A 21,484-nucleotide genomic window follows, 5' to 3' on the forward strand; every position below is an offset into this window, starting at 1 on the left:
GCCATTTGGCCTATAATGTTATGCCGACCCTTAAACCCTGCCTCCCATATATCCCCACCACCTTAAATTCCTCCATATACCTGTCTAGTAGTCTCTTAAATTTCACGAGTGTATTTGCCTCCACCACAGACTCAGGCAGTGCATTCCACGCACTAACCACTCTCTGAGTAAAAAACTTCCTCTAATATCCCCCTTGAACTTCCCACCCCTTACCTTAAAGCCATGTCCTCTTGTATTGAGTAATGGTGCCCTGGGGAAGAGGCGCTGGCTGTCCACTCTATCTATTCCTCTTAATATCTTGTATACCTCTATCATGTCTCCTCCCATCCTCCTCTCCAAAGAGTAAAGCCCTAGCTCCCTTAATCTCTGATCATAATGCATACTCTCTAAACCAGGCAGCATGCTGGTAAATCTCCTCTGTACCCTTTCCAATGCTTCCACATCCTTCTTATAATGAGGCGACCAGGACTGGATGCAGTACTCCAAGTGTGGCTAACCAGAGTTTTATAGACCTGCATCATTACCTTGCAATTCTTAAACTCTATCCCTTGACTTATGAAAGCTAACACTCCATAAGCTTTCTTAACTACCCTATCTACCTGTGAGGCAACTTTCAGGGATCTGTGGACATGTACCCCCAGATCCCTCTACTCCTCTACACTCCCAAGTATCCTGGCAGGATGGGGGGGACTGTTCAGTAGTCTGTGGAATAGAATGTGTTCTTGAACTTAATGGTACGAACTTTCAGGTTTTTGTATCTTCTGCCTGATGGAAGAGGGGAGAAAAGAGAATGTCCGGGGTAGCTAGGGATCTTTGATTATGCTGGCTGCTTTACCAAGGCAGTGTGATGTACAGATGGAGGGGAGGCTGGTTTCTGTGATGTGCTGAGCTGTGTCTACAACTCTCTGCAGTTTCTTGCAGCCACTGACAGAGCATTTGCCATACCATGCTATGATGCATTCAGACAGGATGTTTTCTATGGTACATCAATAATACTTGATGAGGGTTGATGGGGATATACCAAATTTCTTTTGCATGCTCTCATTGAAGCGGATCGACTTATCCTGGATATTATGAATTTGCTCGGTATTGTCATCCAGAACAGTGGAGAAAATTTCATCACATTCCTGCATAGGGCCTTTAAAGAGTCAGTGATTATGCAGTTAATTACTGGGTAAAATTCCCTGTCACTTATGTACTCCTGTAACCATAATGCTTTTGTGCTTTATCCAGTTAAGTTATTGGTCAATGGTGTGTCCTTGTATGGTGATGGTGAGGGATTCAAAACTAGCATGTTAAAACAAGTAGTTCCAATGTTCCTAATGCCATTATTGAGAAAATGCTCATAACTTTGTTTCTTAGGTTTTCCTGCTTTCACGTTTGCACTTCTTCAATCTTTACAGGATTGTTCAGAGGCTCCTGCCTCGTTTCCCAACATCCCTTCAATCAATGAGTACTTTGACAATGGCATCCAAAGCAGTGTCACCATGTTTCCACCACATGTGTCTGTTAACAACCTAGAATTTTGCTTCGGGAATTGTCTGGAGCTTGACCGGGTTATTCCTCTGCCCCTCTCCATGACGAACCACACGAAAGGAAAGGTCACAGTTCTTTGGATGACACAACCAGGCAGCGCCTTTACTGTGGTGCCTCCAATCATCGACATCCCACCCTTGAAGAATATGGCTTTCCGTATCCATTTTACGCCTGATAAATTCAACATGTTGTATGCAGCTGAACTTGAATGCTTTGCCTATTATAAGGTCAGTAGGTATAGAGAACATCCCACATGATGTAAAGTGAGACCCACAGATCAGTGGTTCTCATGGGATCATGGTTTCAAGTCATGCAAAGATAAGAATAAGATTAACTTTATTTGTCACATGTATATGAAAACATACAGTGAATTGTGTCGCATTTGCATCAATGACCAGAACAGTCTGAAGATGTACTGGGAGAAGCCTGCAAGTTTCTTTAGAGACTAGATTCTCTTTAAGAAATTAGCTTTATTTGTCACATGTACAGTAGATTGAAACGTACAATGAAATGCATCATTTTTGTTAGAGCTTTTCTTTTGGAGAGAAGGAGGATAAGAGATATCTTGATAGAAGTATACAAGATGATACGAGGCATAGATAATACATGGGTGGAAGTGGCTAATAACGGCATAATTTTAAGGTGATTTGAGGGAAGTATGGAGGGGGGAGTCAGAGGCAGGTTTTGCATATAGAGAATGTGTAGTATATAGAATATACTGCCATGGCTGATGATAGAGGCAGGTAATGAGGGACATGTAAGAAACACTTAGATAGGCACATGGATGATAGAAAAATGAAGGGTCATGTGATAGGGAAGAGATAGATTGTTCTTGGAGTCGGTAAAGGGTTAGCACAACATTATGTGCCTCAGGGCATGTACCATGCTGTACTGTTCTATGTTTTACATTCTATATCACAACAACCAATACTCTTCAAAAATATTTTGTTGGCTGCAAAGAACTTTGAAATGTACCATGTCATCTGATGAGCATAGCTGTGATACTGAGCTGAAGCATAAAACTGAACAATTCAAACTATTGTATCATGACTTCAAGACATTACGACTCAGTAAAGTGTATTTATTGGTATGTCTTGAATGCACCAAACACCTGTCCTCTCAATTGAACAGAAATGAGTAGAAACTTGTCTTCAGTCATTTAAGCTAAGTACAGATTACATAATGACTGTGTTTATACTCTGCTTCCAAAATCAATTTGCAACACACAAAATGATGGAGGAATCTGAGAGTTGAGCAGCCACTATGCAGGTGTTGGGTTCTGATGTTTTTGCAATCCAAAAGTTCTTTGGAAGTCAAGAATGAGGCATAAAACTTGTTGCTTATGATTGTTTTATTAGGTGTTACAAGAACAGAAAATAAACAAGAAAGAGAGCTGAGAGAACAAATAAAAGAACAAAGAAATAGTAGTTGTGGCCATCTCCTACTCTGATTAGAGATAATTAAAATTGCAGTGATAACAATTAATCTATAATATAGCCGGATTCATGTGGCACGACACCTGCTACAGAAAACTCAGAAGTTTCTAGAAACATACAAAGCAACTGCACTGCAATTACTAGAAAATTCACTGAACAATTATACATATATAGGTGATTATATAAAAATATAAACAAGCATAAGAAAGTTAAATTACAAGAAAATGAACAATTCTACACCCCATCAAGACCCTTGAGTCACCAAAATCCATAGAACCATAGAACATAACAGCACAGAAACAGGCCTTATGGCCCTTCTTGGCTGTGCCAAACCATTTTTCTGCCGTCCCACTGACCTGCACCTGGCCCATATCCCTCCATACACCTCTCATCCATATACCTGTCCAAGTTTTTCTTAAATGTTAAAAGTGAGCCCACATTTACCACTTCATCTGGCAGCTCATTCCACACTCCCACCATTCTCTGTGTGAAGAAGCCCCCCCACCCCTATGTTCCCTTTAAACTTTTCCCGCTTCACCCTTAATCCATGTCCTCTGTTTTTTTCCTCCCCCAGCCTCAGTGGAAAAAGCCTCCTTGCATTCACTCTATCTATACCCATCATAATTTTATATACCTCTATCAAATCTCCCCTCATTCTTCTATGTTACAGAGAATGAAGTCCTAACCTATTTAACCTTTCTCTGTGACTCAGTTTCTCAAGTTCCAGCAACATCCTTGTAAACCTTCTCTGAACTCTTTCAACCTTATTAATATCTTTCCTGTAATTTGGTGACCAAAACTACACACAATACTCCAAATTCAGCCTCACCAATGCCTTATAGAACCTCACCATAACATTCCAACTCTTATACTCAATACTTTGATTTATAAAGGCCAATGTACCAAAAGCTCTCTTTATGACCCTATCTACCCGTGACGCCACTTTTAGGGAATTTTGTATCAGTATTCCCAGATACCTCTGTTCTATTGCACTCCTCAGTGCCCTACCATTTACTTTGTATGTTCTACCTTGGTTTGTCCTTCCAAAGTGCAATACCTCACACTTGTCTATATTAAACTCCATCTGCTATTTTTCAGCCCATTTTTCCAGCTGGTCCAAATCCCCCTGCAAGTCTTGAAAACCTTCATCACTGTCCACTACACTCCAATCTTTGTATCATCAGCAAATATGCTGATCCAATTTACCACATTATCGTCCAGATCATTGATGTAGATGACAAATAACAATGGACCCAGCACTGATCTCTGTGGCTCACCACTAGTCACAGGCCTCTACTCAGAGAAGCAATCCTCCACTACCACTTGCTGGCTTCTCCAATTGAGCCAATGTCTAATCCAATTAACTACCTCACCATGTATACCTAGCGACTGAATCTTCCTAACTAACCTTCCATGCGGGACCTTGTCAAAGGCCTTACTGAAGTCCATGTAGACAACATCCACTGCCTTCCCTTCATCCACTTTCTTGGTAACCATCTCAAAAAACTCTAATAGATTTGTTAAACATAACCTACTACACACTTCTCATTTCTCTTCAACCTAAAGTTCGAAACAATGCATTACCTTTAGAGTAATGGGCATTTAGCTAAAGTGACTGAGGATAAATTCATGCCTTCTAGAAGTTCTACAGCAGCATCTGTGATAACTGTCACGTGCTGTAGTAATGTTGTTATCAAATACGTCCACCATCTAGACCATACTCTCTTCTCGCTACTACCACCAGGCAGGAGGTACAGGAGCCTTAGGTCCACACCACCAGATTCAGGAAGAGGTATCACTTTACAACCATCAGGCTCCTGAACCAGTGTGGATAACTTCACTCGCTTCACCTTTGAAATGATTCCACAACCCATGGACTCACTTTCAACTACTGTACAAGTCAATTTCTTGGTATTTTAAAAAAATTATTTGCAAAATTTGTTATCTTTTGCACACTGATTGTTTGCCAGTCTTTGTTTATATATATATTTTTATAGATTTATTTAGAGATACAGTGCAGAATAGGCCTTTTCAGCCCAATGACCCAGCAACCCACCTATTTAACTCTAGCCTAATCACAGGGCAATTTATAATGACCAATTAACCTACAACTGGTACATCTTTGGACTCTGGGAGGAAACTGGAGCACCCAGAGGAAACACACGCATTCATGAGAAGGACATACAAACTTCTCACAGATTACACTGGAATTGATCTTTGTGCTCCAATGGCCCAAGCTTTAGTGGTATTGTGCTAACCACTGCACTAAATTCTATATGGTGACATATAGAGTATATACTTGGATAATAAATTGACTTTGACTTTGATTTGCTTTTTAAATTTTTGAATCATTGGTCTCATTGGCAGGTCATGCGTGATCATCGTTTGATAGATGGCAAAATCTCTTGCCCTCCTTGGTTCCTCACAGTAAAAGTGCAAGCCAATACGTTCCAACCAGGACATGAGCACTTCATTCCCAATTTCACTCTTGACTCTCCTGAAGTGGTGAGTAAAGATCATTTTTAATATTTTTCTTCAGTTTTGTTGTAGGAACTAATCTCTGAGGAAGTTGGTATTTTATGGGAGAGATGTGTTTACAGACGTTTGCCATAAAGTAAAACAGGAGGAAAACTAAGAGAGTGTGAAATGTTTCCTTAACTAATTCACACTAATTCAATGTAAAGTGAACACACAGAAAAGTATCTCAATCTAAACTCCTGCTAAGTATTTTAAAGTATTAAAATACTTTAATACTTGTAAAGTATTAGGTACCTTACAAGTACCTAATAAAGTGGCCGCTGCTTGTACATTGGTGGTCTTCTGCTGCTGCAGCCCATCCTCTTTAAAGTTCGATATGTTGCACATTCAGAGATGCTCTTCTCCAAACCAATGTTGTAACACATCGTTACTGTTGCCTTCCTGTCAGCTTGAACCAGTCTGGTCATTCTCTTTTGATATCCCTTATGGACAAGATTTATTCGCTCACAGAACTGCCACTCAACAGATGTTACTGTGTTTTTCACACCATTCTCTGTGAACTCTAGAGATCGGTTGTGGATGAAAATCCCAGAAGATCAGCGGATTCTGAGATACTCAAACCACCCCATCTGGCACCAACAATCATTCCAAGGTTAAAGTCACTTTGATCACCTTTTCTGAATTTTGGCTTGAATAATAACTTGAACCGCTTGACTACATCTGTTTGCTTTTATGCATTGATTTGCTGCAACATGATTGACTGTTTAGATAATTACATGAACAAGCAGGTGTACAGGTGTTCCTAATAAATTGACCACTGAGTGTATTTTTCATTTGCATTAAACGCCCAAGAATGGAAAAACCTACTAAAAGTAGTTGAATACAACCCAGTCCATCAAAGGGAAAGGCCTTTCCCCATTTAACATATTTAGAAGGAGTGCTGCCTCAGGAAAACAGCATCCATCATCAAGGAACCTTACCATCTAGGCCATGCTGTCTTCACACTACTGCTATCAGAAAGGAAGTACAGTTTTCTAGGTCCCACACCACCAGATTCAGAAACAGTTATTACTCTTCAACCATCAGGGTTCTGAACCAGCATGGTTAACTCTCCTCACCTGAGCACTGAACTGATTTCACAAGCTGTGAACTTACTTTCAAGGACTCTACAACTCATGTTTTCAGAATTATTTATTTACTTATTTACTTGCATGTTGGTTGTTTGTCAATCTTTGTGTGTGGTTTTTCTTGGATTCTCTTGTTCAACTGTGAATGTCTGCAAGAAAATGAATCTTAGGGTAGTGTATGGTGACATATACATACTTCGATTATAAATTTACTTTGAATTTTAATGGTGCTAACCTTGATTCAGTTGAAGCATGTATAGAATTATGGAACAGCTTATATGTAGGCTCCCATCAAGAGTTAATCACCAGTTCAGACCCCTCCCCCCAGCTCTCTCTCCATAGCCTCTCTGCCTCTCAAATTTTCCATCACCACATATTGAACCATCTACATCTTGAAGGCAGCGATGGAACCTGTCTCCAACAAAAATAAAGGGAGTACTTTCTAGGTTCCAACCACACCCTGTATAAAAGAAAAATAAATCCTAATGGCACTCTGAAGGCCCTTTAACTTTATATCAGTGAATTGTATTCTTTGAAGCCTTTGTCAAAGGGAACTGCCTCCATTTTGTCCATATGCCTCATCATTTTTATACATTTCTATCAAATCTCCCCTCAGCCTTGTCATCTGTGAAGAAGGCAGTCCTCGTCTCACTAATCTATCCTGGTAAATGTAGTCACTCTCCCTTGGAACTTTTCTTGTAATTTTTTTCCTCTCAAACACTCTCAGAATCAGAATCAGGTTTATTATCACTGACATCTGTATTCAAATTTGTTGTTTTGCAGTAGCAGTACAGTGCATAGAAAAAATATTATAATTTACAATAAAATATAAAAAATAAATTAGTAGTGTAGTGTAAAAAGAGTTCAAGATAGTGAAGTAGTGTTCATGGGTACAGAAATCTGATTGCAGGGTGTAGAAGCTGATCCTAAAACACTGAGTGTGTGTCTTCAGGCTTTTGTACATCATCCCCGATGGTAGTAATGGGAAGAGGTCATGTCTTGAATTGTGTCCTATAATGTGACAATCAGATATGAATACAATAACCTTTTTAATGGAAGATCAGTGTTTATAAAGGCTCAGCATGACTTCCATAAGACCTTAATACATAGGAGCAGATTTAGGCCATTCAGGCCATTAAGTCTGCTTCGCATTCCACCATGGCTGATCCCGGATCCCATTCAACCACATACACCTGCCTTCTCGCCATTCTTCGATGCCCTGACTAATTAAGAAACTATCAACTTCTGCTTTAACTATACATACGATTTGGCCTTCCCCACAGTCTGTGGCAGAGCATTCCACTCTCACCACTCTCTGGCTAAACAATTTCCTCCTCATCTTTGTTCTCAAGGGCTGCTCCTCAATTTTGAGGCTGTACTTTCTAGTTCTGGATACCCCCACCATAGAAAACATCCTCTCTGCATCCACCCTCTCTAGTCCTTCCAACATTTGGTAAGTTTCAATGAGATCCCCTCTTATCTCCTCTAAATTCTAGTGAGGACAAGCCCAAAACTGTCAAATGATCCTCATGTGTTAACCTCATCATTCCCGGAATCATCCTTGTGAATCTTCTCTGAACTCTCTCCAATGACAACCATCCTTTCTGAGATATGGGGCCCAAAGCTGTTGGCAATACTCCCAAGAGCGGCCTGACTAGTGTCTTATAAAGGCTGTACATTATTTCCTTGCTTTTATATTCTATTCCCCTTGAAGTAAATGCCAACATTACATTTGCGTTCTTTACCACAGACTCAACCTGTAAACGAAACTTATGGTACTCTTTCAAGGACTCCTTAGTCCTTCTGCAGCTCTGGTGTTTGAACCTTCTCACCATTTAGGTAGTAGTCCACACTATTGTTCCTTTTACCAAAATGCTTTATCATACATTTCCCAACGCTGTGTTCTATCTGCTACTTTATCGCCCATTTTTCCAATTTGTCTAAGTCCTGATACAATCGCATTGCTTCCTCAGCACTACCTGCCATCCACCTATCTTCGTATCATCCGTAAACTTTGCCACAAAGCCATCAATTCCATTATCTAACTCATTGACAAACAATGTGAAAAGTAGCAGTCCCAATACTTACCCCTGAAGAACACCACTAGTCACCAGCAACCAACCAGAAAAGGCCCCCTTTATTCCCACTCGTTGCTTTCTGCCTGTCAGCCATTCCGCTATCCATGGCAGTATCTTTCTTGTAATGCTGTACAATTTAATCTTGTTAAGCAGCCTCATCTGTGTCACCTTATCAAATGCCTTCTGAAAATCCAAGTAAGTGACATCCACTGTCACTCCATTGTCTACTCTGCTTGTTACTTCCTTGAAAAACTCTTAACAGATTTGTCAGGCAAGATTTCCCTTTACGGAAACCATGCTGACTTTGACTTATTTTATCATTAGTTTCCACTTCGAAACTTCATTCTTAATAATAGACTCCCAACACCTTCCCAATTACTGAGTGGCTAACTGGCCTATAATTTATAAAAACACAAAATGCTGGCAGAACTCAGCAGACCAGATGGCATCTATGGTGGAAATTAATAAAAACACAAAATGCTGGCAGAACTCAGCAGACCAGACGGCATCTATGGTGGAAATTAATAAAAACACAAAATGCTGGCAGAACTCAGCAGGCCAGACAGCATCTCTGGTGGAAATAAATAAAAACACAAAATGCTGGCAGAACTCAGCAGGCCAGACAGCATCTGGCCTATAATTTGCTTTCTTTTGCCTTCCTCCCTTCTTAAACAGTGGAGTCTCATTTGCAATCTTCCAGTCCTCTAGGACCATGCTAGAATAAAGTGATTCTTGAAAGATCATGACCAATGCATCCATTATCTCTTCAGTAACCTCTCTCAGGACTCTGGATGTAGTTCATCTGGTCCAGGTGACTTATCCACTTTAAGAACTTTGAGTTTGCCTAGCACTTGTGACTTGGATAGGCTGGGTAAGTGGGCAGATACTTGGCAGATGATGTTTAATGTGAATAAGTGTGAGGTTATCCACTTTGGGAGTAAGAACAGGAAGGTAGATTATTATCTGAACGGTGTAGAGTTAGGTAAGGGAGAAATACAAAGAGATCTAGGAGTCCTTGTTCATCAGTCACTGAAGGTGAATGAGCAAGTGCAGCAGGCAGTGAAGAAGGCTATTGGAATGTTGGCCTTTATTACAAAGGGAATTGAGTACAAGAGCAAGGAAATCCTCTTGCATTTGTACAGAGCCCTGGTGAGACCACACCTGGAGTATTGTGTACAGTTTTGGTCTCCAGGGTTAAGGAAGGACATCCTGGCTGTAGAAGAAGTGCAGCGTAGATTCACAAGGTTAATTCCTGGGATGTCTGGACTGTCTTACGCAGGGAGGTTAGAGAGACTGGACTTGTACACGCTGGAATTGAGGAGATTGAGAGGGGATCTGATTGAAACATATAAGATTATTAAGGGATTGGACAAGATAGAGGCAGGAAATATGTTCCAGATGCTGGGAGAGTCCAGTACCAGAGGGCATGGTTTGAGAATAAGGGGTAGGTCATTTAGGACAGAGTTAAGGAAAAACTTCTTCTCCCAGAGAGTTGTGGGGGTCTGGAATGCACTGCCTCAGAAGGTAGTGGAGGCCAATTCTCTGGATGCTTTCAAGAAGGAGCTAGATAGGTATCTTATGCATAAGGGAATCAAGGGATATGGGGACAAGGCAGGAACTGGGTATTGATAGTAGTTGATCAGCCATGATCTCAAAATGGCGGTGCAGGCTCGAAGGGCCAATGGTCTACTTCTGCACCTATTGTCTATTGCCACTTTTTCCTTTGTAATAATAATGGTACGCACTCCTGCTCCCTGACACTCATGGGCCTCTGGCAGACTGTTAGTGTCTTCAACTGTGAAGACTGATGCAAAGTATGCATTAAGTTCACCTGCTATTTCTTTGTTCCCCTTTATTACCTCATCAGTATCATTTTCCAGTGGTCCAATATCAACTCTCACCTCCCTTTTATTCTTTAGCTGAAAGAAAAACTTCTGTATTCTGATTTATATTATTGGCTAGTCTGCCTTAATATTTTCAACTCTACTTTTTTTTATAGCTTTTTAAATTGCTTCTTATTGGATTTTAAAATCTTCCCAATCATCCAACTTCTCACTCACTTAAGCTACCTTATATGCCCTGTCCTTGGCTTTTATGCAGTCCTTAACTTTCTTTGTCAGCCATGGTTTCCTAGCCTTGCCATTTGTGAACACCAACTTCTGTGGGACATATCTATCCTGAGCTTTGTGAAATGTTCCCAGAAACTTAAGCCATCTCTGTTCTGCCGTCATCCCTGCCACTACCCTCCTCTAATCCACCTGGGCAAGCTGCTCTCTCATGCCTCTGTAACTCCCTTTGTAACATTGTGATACTGGTACATGTAAGTTATGTTTCTCCCTCTCAAATTACAATATGAATTCAATCATATTATGATCACTGCCTCCAAAGGGTTCCCTTACGCTAAGCTCCCCAATAACATTGGGGTTATTACACAACACCCAATCTAAGATGACCTTTTTCTGAGTAGGCTCAAGCACAAACTGCTCTAAAAATCAATCTCACAGGCATTCAACAAATTCCCTCTCTTGCAATCTGACACCATCCTGATTTTCCCAACCCCTTGCATATTGATGTCCCCCATTATAATTGCATAATTACCCTTATTACATGCTTTTTCTAGCTCCCTTTGCAATCTCAACCCCACATCTTGGCAACTATTTGGAGCCCCATATATGATTCCCATAATGGTTTTTTTCACCTTTGCAGTTTCTTAACTCCACCCACAAAGATTCAACATTCTTTGACCCTATGTCACCTCTAAAGATGTAATTCCATCTCTTACCAACAGAGCCACACCACCACCAATGCCTTCCTGCCTGTCCTTTGGCTATAAAGCATTCCTTTGATATTGAGCTCCCAAATATGGCCTTCTTTCAGCCACAACTCAGCGATGCCCAGAATGTCATACTGATCAATTTCTAATTACGCCACAAGTTTGTCCACCTTATTTTGAATGCTACAAGCATTTAAATACAGCACCTTTAGTCCTACATTCTTTGCCCTTTTGAATTTTGCCTCTGTGGTACAATTTAACTTGGGGACTTAGAGATGGAGACTTGGGAACCTCGTGAGAGAGACTTGTGAACACCTTGTCTACCAAACCAGGTAGAAGGCTAGAAATCCTGCCACCTCCTGACTCCCCAAAGCCTGTCCACCATCTACAAGGCTCAGGTCAGGAGTGTAATGGAATACTTGCCACTCACCTGGATTAGTGCAGCTCCATCAACACTCAAGAAACTTGACACTATCCAGTCCACTTGATTGGTACCCCTTCCACAAGCATCCAATCCCTCCACCATTGACGAGCAGTTGCAGCTGTGTGCAAAATCTACAAGATGCACTGCAACAATACACCAAAGTCACTAAGGCAGCACCTTCCAGACCCATGACCACTACCATCTAGAAGGACAAGAACAGCAGATACCTTGGAACACCACCACTTGGATATCCTCCACCAAGTCGCTCGCCATCCTGACTTGGAAAAATATCGCCATTCCTTCATCGTTGCTGGGTCAATATCATGGAATTCCCTCTCTAACAGTACTGTGGGTGTACCTACACCTCAGGGACTGCAGCAGTTCAAGAAGGCAGCTCATCACCACCGTCTCAAGGGCAACTAGGGATGGGCAATAAATGCCCACATCCTGTAAATGAATAAATAAATAAAAAGCTTGAGAGAGAGAGAGACTTGGGAACCTGAAGAGAGACTTGGGGAACCTGAAGAGAGACTTGGGAAACTTGGGAACCTGAAGAGAGACTTGGGAATCTGAAGAGAGACTTGGGAGCCTGAAGAGTGAAACTTGAGAACCTTAAGAGGCAGAGAGACTTGGGAACCTGAAGAGAGAGGCTTTGGAACCTGAAGAGAGAGACATAGGAACCTGGAGAGAGGCTTGGGAACCTGAAGAGTGAGACTTGAGAACCTTAAGAGGCAGAGAGACTTGGGAACCTGAAGAGAGAGGCTTGGGAACCTGAAGAGTGAGACTTGAGAACCTTAAGAGGCAGAGAGACTTGGGAACCTCAAGGAAGATACTTGGGAACCTTGAGGGAGGCTTGTGAATTTTGAGAGAGACTTAGAAACCTTGAGAGAGACTTGGCCTGGGAATCTTGAGGGGAACTTCAAGAGAGGCTATGAGAGGGAGGCCTGGGGTGTCCTTGAGGCAGACCTGGGAGTTCCTGAGACAGGGAGAACATTGAAGAAACCTTGGAAATTTTGAAAACATCCTTGGAAACCTGGAGGGTCATGGGAAACCTAGAGAAACTTGATGACCTTGAGAACCTTGTATGTTAAGACCTAAATGCCAAGACCCGGAACAAAGCTTTGATACCCAGAAAAAAGCCTTGAGTCCCGGAAAAAAAATTTGGAGACCCTAAAAAACCTTGAGATCTGGAAACTTGAAATCATGAAACTGGAAACCTAGGGAAGGATCTTGGAAAGATTTTGCTCACAGTGCTTTCCTGGTCAATATTTTTCCAGAGGGAATTGGGATACAGAAGGCTGTACTCTCAGTTTTACAGACTGAGCCAGAATAGACAGACTTTTCTTATTGCTGAGTTCGCTGGCTCTTTTAAAATCCATTTCACTTGTTACATGAAAGTTTAATTCTCGTAGTCCATATCATGACTTTCATCAAGGGTTTGAATATCAGGTAGCTTACTCTTGATAGTGTTACTTTACTTGTGTGTTTGCACATTACATCCAGATTTCAGCTTTTGAAGCAGGGCTCTTCAGGGTTGCAAACTCAAATTGCTGTTTCAAACAATGTATATCTCATCATATTTCACCTTGAGATTCATTTACTTGCAGGTGTTTACAGAAACCTAAAGAAATACAAAAGAATCTATGAAAATTTTATTGGAGGTGGTCTGAGTGCATATGTGGGACAGGGAGGAAGTTTATAACAAAATTTATAAGCTTTAATTGGGTGCAAGACTGATCAGAGGTGTTCTCTTTTGAATAAGCTATTAAACGGTGGTATTGCCTATCCTCTCAAATGGATGTAGAAAGTTGAATGTCCCTACTCAAAGAAGAACGGGGAAGTTTATTCCCTGGTACTCTTAGCCTATGTTTATTCCTCAGCCAACATCAATTACAGTGTGATCATCAGGCTGTTGATTTTGGGAGCTTGTTATTTTGAAGTCCCACATTTCCTACATTCCAAAATATGTCTTTGGGTGCAAAGTATTTTGGCATGTGTTGGTGTTACAATAGCTTCTTTTAATGAGTGAAGGATCATTAAAAGTCCCACGCATATTCAGCTCCAGGGGACCAGACTAAGGACTTTGATGAGGTGGACTGCAGAAGGAAAATGATGGATGTGCTTGATACATTCGGAAGTCTGCCAGTAAACTTCCTCCACTCAATCCAACCCCATAGAGTCTGGCATTGGGTTTTAGTTCTGCAGGAAGGTCATTGACCTCACAATTAACTCCATGTTTTATTTACAGATGCTGTCAAATAGGCTGACAATTTCCAGCATTTCTTTTGTTGTTTGTATTTTACTTTTGTACATATTCTACCTGTCTCAAACAGGCTTCAGACTTCTCAGGCAGATGTAACTTATACAGTCATAGAACACTACAGCATAGAACTCCCTTCAGCCCATCTAGTCTGTGCTGAACTATTAATCTACCTAGTCTCATCGACCTGCACCTGGACTAAAGCCCTCCCATTCACTTCCCGCCTGTATCCTGCTTGTCTAACAATTTGTAAAATTCAATGAGATCTCCTCTCATTCTTCTAAGCGTTAAAGAATAAGTTTCAGTCTGCTCAGTCTCTCTCAACTACAGCCATTGACCTGCTGAACATCTTCAGCTTCTTCTGTTTTTATTTCATATTTCTAGCATCTTTGTTTTTGCTTTTGGGATGAATTCTTGGAGAAAAGTGATTACTACATGATAGGCTTGGTATGGCATGTGCTCTGCCTGTGACAGCAGGAAACTACAGAGAATTATAGACAAAGCTCAGGACATCACGGAAAACAGCCTCCCCTCCAGAGACTCTGTCTACAATTTTTGCTGTACCCACCCAGGACGTTCACTCTTCTCCCACCAATAATTAAATAAATAAATTAGGGAGAAGTTACAAAAGCCTGAAAGCATCCCTCACCAGGTTCAAGGACAGCTTCTACGCCACTGTTATCAGAGTCTTGAATCAACCTCTGGTATGATAAGATGGACTCTTGGTCTCACAATCTACCTTGTTAAGTTCTTACACTTTATCATTTACCACCACTGTATCTTTCCGATAGCTTTTACACTTTATTCTGCATTGCTGTTGTTTTGCCTTATTCTGCCTCAATCCACTGTGTAATGATTTGCTCTTATGAACAGTATGCAAGACAGGCTTTTTATTGTACCTTAGTACATGTGACAGTAATAAACCAATACCAATAGCAATTTGAGAGTAGGAAATTTAGAACTGTTTCTAATGTCTTAATATTAAATAAAGGCAATTACAAAGACAAGACAGCTGAGTTGGCTAAAGTGGATAGGGCAAAAGGATAGATTAAAAAGAAAAAATACAATATGTTGAAGAAATATTTCATAACTCTCAACAAAGACATATTCCATTTATAATTAAACACTTTAATTACATTGATGAATGAATAGTTAATTCAAGAAATTTAAGGATGTTACCACAGAAGGAAATATTGCAAAGATTAATAATAGATCAGAATAAATTGGGAAAATTCAGACATCTGCAAAGAATGACTCAAAAATGGGAAACAGATTAGATCTGTGGAGGAATATAAGCAAAAAATAAAACATTAACACGTACATAAAAAGGAATAGAGAAGCTAGGATGAATGTTGGTTCTTTTGAGAATTAAAATGAGAATTAGTAATAGAAAATGAGAAAATGGAATCATTTGTGTCTAGAACATGGGACATAGAACATAGAACACTGCAGTCCCATCGGCCCATGATATTGTACTGATCTTATAATATACTCTGAGATCAATCTACCTCTTTCCTCTACAGAACCCTCCAGTTTTTTATCATCTGTGTTTCTTAAATGTGCCTAATGTACATGCTTCTACCACCACCCCTGGCCGTGCATTCCAGGCAGCTTTGTGTAAAAAATATACCTCTGATGTTCCCCCCCTATGCTTTCCAACAATCACCTTTAAAATTATGTCCTCTCATATTAGCTATTTCCACCCTGGGAAAATGTCTCTGGCTATCCAATTGATCTGTGCTTCTTTTAATTTTGTACACCTCTACCTACACGGTGGAAGATATGAAAGCATACCAACAATAGCAAAAAATTGAGGAAAGAACGTTTGAAAATAGTGGGATTAAGTGTTAGGATCTCTGGCTTTTAAAAGGAGTCATTGCACAAATGAACAAGTTAGGAATGGGAATCACTCACTTTATCCTGGAGACCTACTCTGCCATTCAACAAGATTATGGCTGACACCAGAGATTCTGCAGATACATAAAACCTTCAGCAACCCACACAAAATGCTGGAGGGACTCAACAGGTCAGACAGCATCTATGGAGGATACTGTACAGTTGATGACTTGAGCCAAGACCCTTAGCTGAACTGACTGATTTCATCTATGCAATCATTAATACAAGAACATAAGAATCAAGAGCTGGAGTAGGCCATCTGGGTCATTGAGCCTGCTCTGCCATTCAATAAGATCATGGCTGATCTGACCATGGGCTCATCTCCACCTACCTGCCTTTTCCCCATAACCCTTAATTCCCCTACTATGCAAAAATCTATCCAACCTTGTCTTAAGTGTATTTACTGAGGTAGACTCCACTGCTTCATTGGGCAGAGAATTCCACAGATTCACCACTCTTTGGGAAAAGCAGTTCCTCCTCATCTCCCCTGAATCTTGAGGCTATATTCCCTAGTTCTAGTTCCTACCAGGGAAACAACTTTCCTGCTTCTTTCTTATCTATCCCTTTCATAATTTTATATGTTTCTATAGATCTCCTCTCATCCCTCTGAATTCCAGCCAGTACAGTGCCAGGCGACTCAATCTCTCCTCATAGTCTAACCCCCTTATCTCTGGAATCACCCCAGTGAACCTCCTCTGCACTGCCTCCAAAGCCAGTATATCCTTCCTCAAGTAAGGAGGCCAGAACTGCACACAGTACTCCAGGTGTGGCCTCACCAGTACCCTGTAGAGTTGCAACATAACCTACCTGCTTCTAAATTCAATCCCTCGAGCAATGAAGGCCAACACTCCATTTGCCTTCTTGATAGCCTGCTGCACCTGCAAAACAACCTTTTGTGATTCATGCACAAGCACTCCCATGTCCTTCTGCACATTAGCGTGGTGCAATCTTTTACCATTTATATAATAATCTGATCTTCCATTTTTCCTTCCAAAGTGGATGATCTTGCATTTACCAACATTGTATTCCATCTGCCAGACCCTTGCCTACTCACTTAACCTATCTGTCTCTCTCTGCAGGCTCTCCATATCCTCTGCACAATTTGCTTTTCCATTGAATTTAGTGTCATCAGAAAATTCAAGATTCTGCAGATGCTGGAGGAACTCAGCAGGTTAGACAGCATCTATAGAGAAGAATGAAGAGTCAACATTTCTGGCTAAGATTATTCATTAGGATAGATAATCAGGATTATCTATGCAATCATGCTTACCTTTAGTAACTTTTACTGCTCCTTACCTGTCAAGATTCTACTTTTTTTCTTGCTGATGTGGATGTACCTTTCTCTTTCAATTTGTTTTGTCTTACTCTTCTGCTTTCATTTACCCATTTTCAAAACAATTGTTATCATTATATTTTTCCTTGTGCTCTATTGCAGACATTCTCTCTAATCTCTCCATTCTCCCTTTCTGTGCAACTTCTGATTTTTCTGGTTCTGATGAGCTGAAGCCTTGACTCAGATTCACTCTCTGCTGATGCTGCCACACCTGTTGAGTGCTTCCCACATTTTGTTGTTTTGTCATACTTTCCCATTATCTGCAGTCTTTTTTAGTTCCAGTGTGTGGAACATTTTAAGAAACTTAGATATTTGGAGATACGGTATGGTAACAGGCCCTTCCAGCCCAATGAATCCATGCTGGCTGATTACATCCATGTGACCAATTAATCTATCATCCTGTAAATATTTGGAAAATAGGATGAAACTTCCAGAGTCACAGGTAGCAGCGAGATATTCAGACCTTGAGTAAAAGAGTTAAAAGCACACACTTGAGAGAATAAAAAAGGTAAACTGGTTTATTGTTGTTACATGTACTGAGGTACAGTGAAAAACTTTGTTTAGCATGCCATCCATTCAGTCATTGAGATGCGTTGAGGAAGTACAAAGGAAAAGCAATGATAGAATGCAGAACAGAGTTATAGAGAAAGTGCAGTGCAAGTAGACAGTAAGGTGTGAGGCCAAAATGAGGTAGATTGGGAGGTCAAGAGTCCATCCTTATCATTCTAATGTAATATTAATTGTCCCTGAGCCTGGTGGAATGTGATGTCAAGCTTTTATACATTATGACTGATTGAAGGAAAGAGAAGATAAAATGTCAGGGGTGGGTGGGTGGCTGCTTTACCAAGGCAGGGAGAAGTGTAGACAGAGCTCATGTAGAGAAGGCAGGTTTCAGTGAAGTGCTTAGCTGTGTCCATTATTCTCTGTAGCTTCCCTGAGTTTTAAACATTTCCCAGCAGATAAGAAGAGCATAAAACCAATGCTGCTATTTAAGAGGGGAGAAAGTTAGAGAATAACATTTTTCTGTCATTCATTCTTTGGGTTTTTTCTCTCCGTTTGTGGATGTCTGCAAAGAGTAAGGATTTCAGGTTGTATTCTGGATACATTCTCTGATGTTAAATGGAACCACTGAACCATTGAATAGAGAAGTTAGCCTGATATTTGTTATTAGAGAAATGCTGGTAGGCATTAGCAAGGACTCCTGGAGGATATTTAGAAAATAATGATCTAATTGAGCAGTATCTATATTTTTATTGAAAGGATTTTTTTTAACATTTAAAAGTTCCTTGAGGATCATTAGTTCAAATAGAATGGATAAAGAGAAACTAGCAAAGAAACGTGCAGCGCAGGAACAGGCCATTTGAACCACAATGAACGCAGGGTCAAATTAAACTAAATTGCAGAGATGAAGTTTTGGATTTTCAGAAGGTATTGTGTTAATGAGGGAGTATGGTCATGGTTCAGGAACAATTATTACCCTTCAACCAACAGGCTCCTGAACTAGCATCGATAATTTCATTCACCTCAATTCTGAACTAATTCCACAACATATGGATTCACTTTCAAGGACTCAACAACTCATTTTTATTTATTTACTTATTTATTCATTTATTCAACTATTTATCTGTCTATCTATCTATTTGTTTGTGTACTAGTTAATTATTACTGATATGGGCCCAGAATGTACATGCAATTATGAAGAAAGCACAGCAGCACCTCTACTTCCTTAGAAGTTTGTAAGCTTCAGCGTGACATTTAAATTTTATTACTGTGTAATGGAGAGTATATTGACTGGTTGCATTCCAGCCTGGTATGGAAACACCAAACAGACTAAACTACAAAAAGTAGTGGATACAGTCCAGTCCATCATGGGAAAAGCCCCTCCCCTCCATTGAACACATCTACATGGAGGGATGTCGCAGGAAAGCAGCACTCATCATCATCAGGGACCCCCATCACCTAGCTCTCATGCTCTCTTCGCACTGCTGCCATTAGGAAGAAGGCACAAGAGCCTCAAAACTCACACTACTAGGTTCAGGAACAGTTACCCCTCAACCATCAGGCTCTTGAACCAGTGTGAATAACTTCATTCAGTTTCACACGCTCCATCACTGAACTGCTCCCACAACTTATCAGTTCACAGACTCTTCATCTCATGTTCTTGATACTTACTACTTATTATTATTATTATATCTGCACAGTTTGCCTGCCCTTTTGGGTGCAGTCCTTCGTTGATTCTATTATGGTTCTTAGAGTTACTAAGTATGCCTAGAATAAAGCAAATCTCAGGGTAGAACATGGTGACACATACATTGAAGATAAATTTTCTTTGAACTTTGAATGGGGTAAGGTCACAGAGTTATGATTCTATGCTCAGAACAAATCTTGCAGGGCATTCATGAGGTGCTCTTGGCAATCAGGAAAAGCAGGCCTTTACCACAATCTGTGCCTTTGTGACCTGTCATGTCCTTTATTACAGCCAAGTAGGGGATTAACCCTGGTTCAACATACAACGCACTGGGAGGAACAGTATGGGTTTTTAAAAATGAAATTCCATCTACAGCAAGTGCAATACAGGACGATGTGCACAATAATCAATAAAAACAGCAAATTGGTCAATTGGTTTTTTACTTAAACACTGTGATTATTCATAGTCAGCATTAGTGTTGCTCACCTATTTTTAATTACTTCATTCCAGTTTACTGAGTCAATTGGCTTTAAATTTCCACCAGCTCTGATGCTGGGATTTGAACTCACGCCTCCAGATTATCAACCTAGTGATTTAATTATTGTGCCAGCCTAGATGTAGATTTACTTCCTTCTACATTATGTGGTCCAGAGCATTCCTTCCAGAGTGGTGTGCATTGTAGACATAAGTTAGGCATAATGTTCCAAGACAGCAGAAAGGAAACTTTACAATGGGTAGTTGAAACTGCCCAATATATCACCTGCCATCTGTCTACCTGCCATCAAGGCAATACAGAAAGGTGCCTGAAAAAGGCCACAACTATCACTGGGAATCTCACCCATGCTGCTTATGGACTGTTTGTCCCACTCCCATCAGGGAAGAGGGTACTCAGTATCCATGCCAGGACCAATTGACTCAAACACAGTTACTTCCCCAAGCCAACAGGCTGATCAATACTTCCACCAATTAACCCACTGCACCAGCACTATGTACACATCACCTAGTATCACTTTGCACACAATCAGTCTACATATAGGACAGTTTCTTGTACAGTGTGTTTTGTATGATTGCTTTTAAATTTACATTTATTGTGATTTTTGTTTTTATTGTGTTATTTATGCTTATTATGTTTTATGCTGCATCAGATCCACAGTAACAATCATTTCGTTCTCCTTTACAATTGTGTACCGAAGAATGAAAATGACCAATCGTGAATCAAAGATCCCATCTTCTTGACATCTATATATGACTAAAACTCTCATGCTCTGTTTGTCTGTTTGTGACCTCCAGTTAGTGCAAATGGTGCATTACAGCCGCACTATTTTTGGCTAAATTGACTTAAAATGTGCTAACTTACAGAATGCAGGCAAAGTTCAGGGTTATATATCCGTATAAAATTGCTCACTACCCAAAATCAATCCCTGCTTTCACCCAAGAGCCGATGTCAGCCATGATGGAAGCCGCGATGTGACACCATGACGCATGTGCATGGCCAGCCTCAGAAGCAACTCACGATGCTCACAGTAGCGACAACAAGCAGAGCGAAAGGACAGGGCAGCTCTATTTTGAGCGCACATTCTGATAGTCACCATCAGTATGTGCAGGATTGGGACAAATCTAACTGCCACCCATCAATAAGAGATCATTAAATCTTATTGTAATGATGTACCTCGAGACGCCCATCAAACCCTTTGCTGCAATCAAAGGACAGCGGTGACTATATCACATCCATTTAGGAGAGCGCCAACCACATCATCAAGAATAATCAGCATCCTGCAGGCTTTTACTGCTTCATATCTTCTATTCAGAATTAGGGTAAAACAATATGGTAGCCTAATTATGCCGCGTGGAAAGATAAAAAGGACATTATGGTCAAGAGATGATGCCAAACATCGTCGGGAGGCGGCAAGGAGAGGGAGAGAACGAGAATCGGATAAGGCCAGGACCGCATGTCT

General features: G+C 40.6%; 1 protein-coding gene across 4 annotated transcripts in view; it reads left to right on the forward strand.

The window, feature by feature from the left end:
- cfap65 (cilia and flagella associated protein 65) overlaps nucleotides 1-21,484 on the forward strand; it is a 210,152-nt gene that overhangs the window by 85,809 nt on the left and 102,859 nt on the right. For all 4 annotated transcript variants that reach the window (XM_059967610.1, XM_059967611.1, XM_059967612.1 and 1 more), the window contains exons 11-12: nucleotides 1,404-1,763; nucleotides 5,340-5,477. In XM_059967610.1, the coding sequence (XP_059823593.1) occupies nucleotides 1,404-1,763; nucleotides 5,340-5,477 (498 nt within the window). The remainder of the gene's footprint in view (nucleotides 1-1,403; nucleotides 1,764-5,339; nucleotides 5,478-21,484) is intronic.

This window comes from Hypanus sabinus, chromosome 4, assembly GCF_030144855.1.
Source record: "Hypanus sabinus isolate sHypSab1 chromosome 4, sHypSab1.hap1, whole genome shotgun sequence".
NCBI lineage: Eukaryota > Metazoa > Chordata > Chondrichthyes > Myliobatiformes > Dasyatidae > Hypanus > Hypanus sabinus.